Source organism: Guillardia theta, assembly GCF_000315625.1.
Source record: "Guillardia theta CCMP2712 unplaced genomic scaffold GUITHscaffold_23, whole genome shotgun sequence".
Lineage (NCBI taxonomy): Eukaryota > Cryptophyceae > Pyrenomonadales > Geminigeraceae > Guillardia > Guillardia theta.
Window position 1 is genome coordinate 546313 of NW_005434651.1, and position 9141 is coordinate 555453.

General features: G+C 55.1%; 4 protein-coding genes across 4 annotated transcripts in view; 1 reads left to right on the forward strand and 3 right to left on the reverse strand.

The window, feature by feature from the left end:
- Window positions 1-2077, reverse strand: part of GUITHDRAFT_106178 (hypothetical protein) — a gene marked incomplete at both ends in the record, with an annotated part of 2635 nt that extends 558 nt beyond the window's left edge. The window contains 10 exons of the mRNA XM_005835022.1: window positions 46-123; window positions 174-224; window positions 351-514; window positions 756-981; window positions 1232-1300; window positions 1354-1398; window positions 1445-1507; window positions 1614-1684; window positions 1730-1976; window positions 2024-2077. Of these exons, the coding sequence (XP_005835079.1) occupies window positions 46-123; window positions 174-224; window positions 351-514; window positions 756-981; window positions 1232-1300; window positions 1354-1398; window positions 1445-1507; window positions 1614-1684; window positions 1730-1976; window positions 2024-2077 (1068 nt within the window). The remainder of the gene's footprint in view (window positions 1-45; window positions 124-173; window positions 225-350; window positions 515-755; window positions 982-1231; window positions 1301-1353; window positions 1399-1444; window positions 1508-1613; window positions 1685-1729; window positions 1977-2023) is intronic.
- A 683-nt stretch (window positions 2078-2760) lies between these two features.
- On the reverse strand, window positions 2761-4050 carry GUITHDRAFT_151923 (hypothetical protein). The gene is made up of 8 exons (XM_005835023.1): window positions 4007-4050; window positions 3887-3947; window positions 3804-3828; window positions 3626-3746; window positions 3519-3577; window positions 3243-3309; window positions 2940-3196; window positions 2761-2882 (listed from the first exon to the last, which is right to left on the reverse strand). Exons 1-8 carry the CDS (start codon window positions 4012-4014, stop codon window positions 2770-2772), a joined length of 711 nt encoding a protein of 236 aa, XP_005835080.1. The 5' UTR covers window positions 4015-4050; the 3' UTR covers window positions 2761-2769.
- A 1351-nt stretch (window positions 4051-5401) lies between these two features.
- GUITHDRAFT_151924 (hypothetical protein) lies at window positions 5402-6151 on the reverse strand (the record flags this gene model as incomplete). Its single annotated transcript, XM_005835024.1, has 1 exon — window positions 5402-6151. A coding segment is annotated over exon 1 (454 nt), but the record flags the coding sequence as incomplete, so codon positions are not given.
- A 497-nt stretch (window positions 6152-6648) lies between these two features.
- Window positions 6649-8559, forward strand: GUITHDRAFT_137046 (hypothetical protein; the record flags this gene model as incomplete). Its single annotated transcript, XM_005835025.1, has 11 exons — window positions 6649-6772; window positions 6896-6943; window positions 6978-7046; window positions 7100-7152; window positions 7255-7415; window positions 7471-7617; window positions 7806-7854; window positions 7902-7986; window positions 8121-8204; window positions 8256-8287; window positions 8464-8559. The coding sequence occupies 11 exons, from the start codon at window positions 6649-6651 to the stop codon at window positions 8557-8559; spliced, it is 948 nt and encodes a 315-aa protein (XP_005835082.1).
- Between the last annotated feature and the right edge of the window lie 582 nt (window positions 8560-9141).

A 9141-nucleotide genomic window follows, 5' to 3' on the forward strand; every position in this document is an offset into this window, starting at 1 on the left:
GGGTTGGTGGTGGTGTGGAGGAGGAGGACTCCGGGCATCCCCTACCCTCTGCTCGTCAGGGTGCATGGCAGTGCGCACGATCGGCGAGTGGTTTGGAGTTCGCAGCTCCTGCAGCGTCTCCACCTTGAGCTTTCATGCTGTCAGCAGCGGCATTTCCCTCCTCCTCGCACCACCTGCCCGAGTCCAGCTGGACGCGTCGGCTTGACAAGCTTGAGGACTCCATCCTTCAGCATCCCATCAGGACCAGGAGGATGCAGGAGACAAGTGGACCTGCCCCGCGCTCACGATCGTCCTCGTCCTCCCCCTCCAGTGCTGCAACATGTCTCAGCTCGGCTACCAGCTCGGCAGACCCCAGCAGGTACCAGGGAGGAGACTCTCTTGGTGTGGTACTGGCTGCTGTGGAGGAGTTTGAGCTCTGCAGCTGTCGAACTGCTCTCGATGTGCTGGATATTCTGCTCGAGGACCCAAAGGCTTCCCTTGGCATCCCCCAGCACGAACATGCCGTCCCCAGATACTGGAACCTCCTTGTTAGCAAGGAACCTTGAATTCCTCCTCCTCCTCCTCCTCTCGCAGGAAGTAGGTGGAGGGGAGGGGTCGAAGACTTGGAATCAAGTGGATATTGAGTAGCAGCTATGGTAATGTTGGCTATGCTGGTGATGGAGGGGAGGAGGAAGAAGTAAGGAGAGGGAGAGGAGGAGGAAGAATTATGGAGGGGGAGAAGAAGGGAGAAACACATGGGTAGGGGAAAGACTCACTGGCTATGGAGGAGAAGCTGCCGTCCAACTCGCTCCCCAGGTTAATATCTCGCTGCATGTACTTGCCATCAAGCTCCTCGTGCCAGATCGTCATCTCCCCCTTGCTGTTCCGCGATGCTCCTCGGAGGAAGGAGCCGAGTTTGCCCACCATGCTGCTGCTCTCCAGCGTGCAGTAGATCGAGTCCTTGTGAAGTGCCATGGAAGTCAAACCGAAGCCTTGCCGGGTCTAGTGCAGAAAATCAGGAGGAGAAGGAGCAAGGGGGGAGGGATCAGAGAGAGTGGTAGCACGAGGCGGAGGAGAGGGAGGGAAAAAGGGAATAACAGGAAGAAGAGGACAAGGATTGTAGGAGGGGGAGGAGAAAGAGAGAAAGGAGGAAGGTGTGTGTGATGAAGAACGGGGTCAGGGATGGGGGTAGGGAGGAGTCGGAGGAGCTTGTGGTGGTAAAGGAGGAGGAGGGTCGGGCATGTCTTCACACCGTCAAAGTGATGGCAACGGCTGGAGTCTCGAGCTCAACTTTCTCGATCTCTAGGGCACTTTTGACCTCCTAAGAGGAAGCAAGGATGAGGGCGGGGAGGACGGCAAGAGGGACAGGCGCACTTGCATGGCTTCAGTGATGATGGTTGACTTGCCGACCTCTTTGACCTTCTCTCGCGTCAACATCGGAGGTTTCGATGATGATGACGATCACCTTCCTTCCTATCACAGACTTGAGGGAGCTTGCCTTGGATGAGAGGGAGGAAAAGCCGGTCGACTGCAGAGGTTAGCATTATTGATGACTAAGATGCACCAGGTAGGAGGACGAGGACGAGGACGAGGACGAGGACGAGGATCCAACATGAACATGAACTTGGGCTCACCGCCTTCTCCTTCGCCAAGTCTGCAATTTTGTCTGCTTCCTTGTCGAACATGAATGCTGCCTTCATAAGACCTGATCGGCCAATGTAAACAAAAGCATCACCTCGACGTCGTTCACCTCTGTCCACCTTCTGCCCTACACTCGCCGCCTTCCTGACGAAGGTAGAAGTGAATCTTGACGCTCTCTCCGACACGTCTGCTCTCTTTGGGTTCCCGGGATCATGCTTCATACATGGATCCTGTCTTATCTCCATGTCCTCCTCGCCATTGCGCGCGTTGGTGACGGGCTGACCCGCCGATCTTTCCTCGACCTCCTCGATCTCCTGCTGCTGCATGGCTTGAGCGATCTCCTCGTCCGTCTCTTCCTGTGTGCTGCGGGTCAAGACTTTTCAGACGCCAATGCGACTTTGACCTGTTTCTGTAAGCCAGTCAGTGGGTGGCAACAAACTCCAGAGATCTTACGCATTTCTGAAGGAGAAGCAGGAGAGCAATGCATTAGAAGCAAAGAAACAACTCAGTACGACTCAACAGCGCTAGTGGTAGAAATATCTCTTACATCCTATCCAGGCGTTGACGGTCGCGAGAAAATGGCGATGAAGAATCGAGGAGCAAGATCAGCGTCAAGTCAATCAGCACAGATCTTGTTCACTCACACATTTGGTGTCCGGAGGAGCACCGGACTCTATCAGCGCCTGCAGGAGAGGAGAGCAGCAAGACAGGTCAGATCCCAAGCTTTCGCTCGCATTCCTCATTCCCCAACGCTTCCTGCTTATCATCACTCCCGTTCCCTCCTTGCTGCTCCTCCTTGCTGCTTGCCTTGCTCTACCAACTATCAGGCCGCAATGATCCTTCTTCGGATCCTCTCCTCTCCTCCTGCTCCCTGCTCCCTGCTCCATCACTCCCTCGTCTCCCCCACAAACCTGACATTCGTCGCAAGACGCCATGGCGAGGCGGGATGAATTCGATTTCACGAAGTCTGAGAGAACCCAGCAGGCGAGTTCGGGCCCGGACCGGCCGGGCACAGGCTGAGTTTCCGGTCCGGGCCGAGTGGCAAGATCCCGGCGATGACCGGCCGGGCCGGGCCGGGAGGAGACACTGAGAGGAGAGTTCAGAGTCGAGTAGCACCGGATTCAGGAGCGGACTTGCAGTAGCGCCGTGTCAAACTTTAATATAGAACACTCGAGCCAGCAGAGATCGCGCTTCTCTTTCCAGCCACTCCTGGGTCGACTTCTTAACCACCGGCATCCCCTTGCTCGCCACGAAGGCTCCACCTGCTCAACAAGGCATTCAGCCGCCCCGGACCTCACTGACAGCACGTCAAGCCATGCCTGTGGCAGTGGCCCGGCATGCACTGATCATTATGGCCATGCTCCGGGACAGTCGGCGCCTCCGCAGGAGCCTCGAGAGGTTCACGCCGAAGGCTGCGCTGTACGCGTTGCCTGCTCCTGTAGGATCGACCACAGGCACCTGGAGCGCCGGCACCACCAGGATCCTTCCTGGATCTCGGGAGTCCCACACGTAGGAGCCCTTGGAGCCCTTCCTCACCGCCAGCACTCCGTGCTTCATCCCCAGCAACTTCGCGCACCTGCTGGGCGTCAGCAGGAGGAGGGCGCGTCTCAGCGCGAGCTGACCGAGGGAGCACACTCTGCGGCGTCTCGTCCAGGGAGTATCGCTCGTCTGTGATGTTGGTGCTGCCCTCTTCAGACACCAAAATCGTCAACCAACAAGAAAAATGCTGCCCCCCCCTGCTCCTACCCCAACCAGATAGCCCACTTGACTGAGGCCCCTTGCCCCTCCTGCCCCCCCGCCTGCCCCTGGCCCATCCGCTCTTGCACCTTTCCCCAACACCCCCACCCCCACCTCCACGTCTTCCCCCTCCCCCAGCTCTCCTTCTCCTTGCGGCTGACCTATAGGAGTAATGTAGCCTCGCATGTTCCGCACAGATTTGATCGAGGTCTCCAGTGACCTGTCAGGCTGCTCAGGGCCCAGCTGGAGGTGTCTGGGGGATGGCAACCGGCTGACGCGGAGCAGCTCAGGCGGTCGACTCCAGACAGTCTCGTCGGTGATCGTGTTCCAGTAGTAGACCTTGCCTGTTCGGTCGTCCACTACCGCCTTCCAAACGGTCTGCGCCCGAACTGCGCGAGTAAACAAGTCACAAACTTGTCATCCTGCTCAGCAGAACAAGAGCAGACCTTTGCCAGCGATCGAGTCCACGACCTGAATGAGGAGGAGTTAGAGAAGATGAGTCGAGATGGGACAAGGAGCAAGAGTAAACCTCCTCCCACGGAACGCGATCGCTGGGCTCGTCTCGCCATGGAACTCCGCAAGTGCAGCATCTTGGGGTTCAGAGCGTCAAGGAGGCACGTGCTGGCATCAAAGAGAGCAGAAGTCGTACAATCGCATCAGCTGCTTGATCTTCTGGACAGGTTTTGACTTGTGCAGGAAGAACTCGTCAGAGTTCTCGGCATCTTCCTGCCTTGACACGACTCGAATCTTCCTCTGTTGATCGTCGTAGATGATCTCTGAAACATTGCAAACAGCGTTCTTGCCGCTCTGCATCAACATCCTCCCCCTCACAACGGAGAATGTCCTCCTGAGGTCCAACGTCACTCCCCGGAAGGAACAACAACATGTGGGCACCTTTCATGCTTAAGGTCCAAGATCGTCACGTCTTTGAGCAGCCGATCCACCGTGATGTTCGAGTTGGGAAGCCATTGTGACGTGTAAGCAGAATACTCCTGCAAGAACCCGACCAACGGGTGTCAGGTATGTTAGAATGTTAGAACGCATGAATCCCCGCACCCTCCAAACTCCATCGACACACTCCTCGGGCGAAACCGCTTCGCTGTCTAGAAACCTTCGATACAACCAAGTAAGTCCGCACTCCCTCGTTCAACGTCCCTTCCAGGTCTCTTCCTCACATGCATGCGGTGGTAGATCCGACTGTCGGCCCGATATACCACCTTCCAGCCCCGGATTCTCCGGGCAAGAAGTACATGAAGTATTTGCCATCCTGCCATGGAGGCTTCAGAAAAACAACACACAACACAAGGTCCTTGAAGTCTCCTCTCCCTTACTTGAAGTTTGTAGACATTCCTGAAGTTCGATTGGGTTTCATAGATCTCGTACCTTCGCGCTGGGTCAAATAGCTCAGCGCTCATGTAAGTTTACCTCCCCATCAGTTTCGGATGCAAGGCGCTCCCCGAGACCCTCAGCATCGTCCCCTGGATCAGCCTCGAGATCTTCAGCGCCGTATCCCAGTCAGGACAGATGAAGTCGGCCTTCGCCGTGTGCTTCCGCAGAGTCTCCAGCGTAGCGATGGTGACGTCATGGATCACAGGTTCCACACTAAGGAAAGGAGCCCTGCCCCCCCCCCTCCTCCTCCCCTCTGATTGTTCAGTACTTCCACCCTGCCTCGCATTCGAGATAATCTTCTCGCTCAGCAGCGTCTCGGAAGCCCCGCAACCCTCAGTGATCATATGAACCACCTTGGGCTCAGTGTAGGAGGGAGGGATAGGTATCTCCTGCCTCACGAAACTTGGCCAGCTCTCCCACCCATCCCCAGGCGTCCACACCATCCTCTCGGACTCGTATCGGATCTGATTCCTCGGAGTCACGAACCCGTTCAGTCTAGAAATCCCCTGCGTGTCAACGTCGGACAGTTCAAGGCTGCTCATGAAGATCTCCTCTGAGAACTCCTGGCCTACTGGCGCAATTAGCCCCGTCCCCTCGTTCCACAGACGGGCCCCGATCGCTGCCTGCGGTCCCCCTCCTCCCAGAGCCACGCGCATCAGCTTTCCCTCTGGCTGCTTCCTCAGGACGAACTCATCTATGATGACTTTCCCCACGATGACCGCGTTCACTGCCTCCGACTGAGTCAGCGTTGCGTTCTTGACACGTCTCCTGCCTTCATTCAGGGTCCTGGTGGTGTCCAAACTTTCGTTGAGCATGGCGCTTGTGTTCTGTATCCTCATGAGCATCATCCTCGCCTCCTCTATGCTCCCTCCTTGGTCTTCACCGTTTGACTCAGACCGGCAGCTTTGCAATATTGTAGACGCGTTTGAGTTCTTGTCGCTGGGCCTTTCGTTCGCCTCATTCGGATCTTTGTCCTGCATGCACAATGGAAGAACAGACTGTCTCCTCCCCTGCAGGCTGATCTTCGCTGTTTGAAACCGAACCCTGCAGCCCCTGCTCTCCGCTCTCTTTCCTCTCAGCACAACATGTCCGGGGAAGGCAAAAGCCGCGCACCCCCTTGCCACCGTCACCGGAGTGTGCTGCGGAGCATCGGCTCTGTGAACATGGGCAAGGCTCCCCAGAGCGATCGGAAGGAGGAAGAGGAGGAGGCAGAAGAGTGATTGCGATTCCATCTTCCCTGCCCTCCTCACTGGACCTTGCACAGCCGCTCGTTCGCTTGAAACCGCACCTTGTGTTACTCCCCAGTGTTCACCATGACCAACATCCCTTTTCCTTCCACCATCACATCCTCCTTCGCTATCCTCTTCTCCTCTCCTCTCCTCTCCTCTCCACTCCTCTCCTCCCGCTCGTCCTGCTGCACTGCAAACTCGTCTACTAGGTGAGGTGCCCGACTACCCACCACCATGACCCCCATCTATGATCAGACCACCCTTGTTTTCACCCCAAATCACCCCGTGATTGGTACATAGTTGAATCAACCCTACCCCCCATTTTCTAGACATTATTGTAGCGACCCGCCGTACTCCCCGTCCAAGGATCCAAGCATGCCATGCTTGAAGCAACATGTTGTCGTCGCATGTGCCATCATCGCCATGTCGTGCTCGCTATCGCAGCAGCTCACACTCAGTGATAACTGAATCATCTCCACCTGTGTGGTTGGCAAGGGCACAGTCACAGGAAGACAGCACAAATCAAATGCGACAGCAATCAGTGATAACAGACGTCAGAAGCAGCAGTTCATCTGTATGATCTCTCGAAATGGGATGCCATGACGTGCTCTTGGCAAGATGACTTCATATCGATACACGAGGGGCCAACACAGATTTAGCCGTCAAGACAGCAATGCTTCTAGCTCTTACTTCTTCTGTCATGCTTCTTGCCCTTCAGGTCAAGTGCGACTCCATGATCAACGTTATGGCAGAGCGGACGCAGCTGTCAACTCCAGCAGGGCTGACCAAACTGTCCTGTACGTCTTGTTCCAGGGAGGATTGCAACTTCACAAGGATGTCCTGCCGGAATTCCACCTATGGAGAATATTTCCCGTCCATGAATCACTTTCCGTTGAGCATTGAGCGACTTTGCCATGCAGGGTTCTATTGGTGCCCAAGTTCTGCTTATTTCGGTAGGAAGGACCAAGGTGTGGGTAGAGATGTTTCTGACTTGTCTGCTAGACAGGACAGTCTGTGCCTTCTGTGGGATCGCGTTGCATTCTTGGTCCCACACAGACGACCCGATCGTCGGTAATCTTCGAATTTTGACAAGAAGGAGGTCCGTGTAACGATGCTCTGCACAGAGCATCTGCGGTACAACACGGCATGCAAGCTCATGGAATCTTACAACCACAAGGTAGCAGGAATGTCACGATCAGTGGTCTGAGTCGTCCATAGATTGATACATTGATGTCGACCATCCTCGACGGATTTCCGTCTAATCTCATCCGTCCTACAGTGTTGCGGTGATATGCTGCAAGGCGATGACACCAGCCTGACGAGGCTCTGCAGCGGGGCGAAGGCGAACTGTGTCTCCTTGGACGATGACGAGAAGCAGGAGAGTCTACACCAAAAGATCAGGAACGCCCCTTTCCTCAGTGCCCTTCACGCATTTTACGGGTGACGAGACGAGACGCGAGGAGAGGAGCTGACGAGGGTCTGACGAGGAGCGCAGGAGCGGAAGCTTTGTGAACGCGAATGAGATCAGGATTCCCTCCTATCAGATTCTCCACGTCCAGAGAAAGATGGAGGACCAGTCTCGACCTTGTCCGATCATCCGAGGATACTGGTGGTCGCAGCCGGGAAGCGGAGGATCGTTCAGGTGTACAGGCTAACAGTCTTGGTGCTGCCGGGACCTGTTGTGGTTGTTCTCAGTTGATTGTTATGGACGGATGTATGATTGTAGTTGGATCTTGATGATGATTGTATGATTGTGCTGTTGATTCCGATGGCCAAGAAAGTCTGATGCTGAATGGAGTTTGATGAAGGATAGCTTACAACGTGTTGCAGAGGGCTGAAGCTCTGCAACCTGTTTCCTTCTCAATGTTACAAGTTCAAGGTCATTGGCAGTCGAGGGGCTGAGAGATGCCTGACAAGATGAGGCAGAAAGCCAAGGACAGCGCGATGAAGGCGACGGTTAGTGTGTGGGGGCATCCATGGATGTTTCAAGACTGTTCGATCTTGTCTGCCGGTGAGAAGCGCGCTGGGGGGAGAGCAAGAATGATCTGGGGAGATATCATTTCGAATCTCTCCGGTTGATCGATTAAGAGGAAGGAAGACGCTGGAGAGGGAGTGAGGAGGCGGAGGTTGTGATAGTATGAGCAGGGGAAATCGCGATGATATGCTCACACGGTGGAGGGGCTCACATCAGGAAGTGCAAAGTGGGAGGGATAGGAGGAGGCGAGTATGGTGAGGATGCGACGAGCTGCTGGTCCTCAAGTGAAGTGACTTGCATGTCAGAAAAAGCCTCAACTGGCCTCTACTTGATGCAGGTAGGCCGACATGTGAATTTCATACCCTATTCTTTCCTCTCATCTGTTTTTTCCTCTTCTCCCGCCTCCGCCACGTTTCTTCACTTTCTCCACTATCTTCTCCATCCTCTGTTCTATTCTCTGTTGTCTCTGCTTTCCCCTCCTCGCTGGCCTGTTCATCTTACATGAGATCGCAGGACTCACAAGTCTTGTCATGGAAGACAAACTTCACTCACTGCACTCTCTTCGCACTCAGAATCCTTCACAGGGGGAGGATCTACTGTGACACGTGATATCCCCTTGCCCTTCCCTCTCCTCTCCCTCTTATGCGCTCCTGACCCTCCCTTGCTGTTTCTTGATCCCAAGCCTTCCCTTGCTCTGTCTTGATCCTGTTTGCCAATCTTCTCCTCTTCCTCCCCTTGTGCTTCATCCTGATTCCGCGCAGCTGCTCTATCAGGTGGACTGAGAGGGGCATCGGGATTGAAGATGCAGCCCTCGTTACCCTCCGCTCCTGCGAGCTGCGACAGAATTCCGAGTAACTCTCCTCCTCCTCCTCCTCCTCCTCCTCCACCACCACCACCATCTTTGACCCCCCCCCCCTGCCCCTCCTCCTCCTCGTCTTTCACACTTCCTTGTCCGTTGCATACAATCCAAGTTTTGTTTGTCCACCTGTTCCTTTCCCTTTTCTTGTGAAGTTTTCTCGTGACTGCTATTCCTTCAGCTCCGTCTTCCAGGCAGTCTCTGGCGCTGCTCAGGCAAAGCTCCACATGATCGGTTTTTTCTTTCCTCCTCCTCCTCCTCTCCCGAAGCTGAAGCTTGTCAAGGTTGCGTCATCCTTCATGCAAGTGACATCTGGTTCGGAAGAGTCCGTCCAG

Coding starts and splice junctions, on each gene's coding strand:
- GUITHDRAFT_151923 (XM_005835023.1), bottom strand. Junction 3,310..3,518: donor AGGCTACATTACTCCTATAG/GTCAGCCGCAAG, acceptor TGGTGTCTGAAG/AGGGCAGCACCAACATCACA. Junction 3,197..3,242: donor CCGCAGAGTGTGCTCCCTCG/GTCAGCTCGCGC, acceptor GACGCCCAGCAG/GTGCGCGAAGTTGCTGGGGA.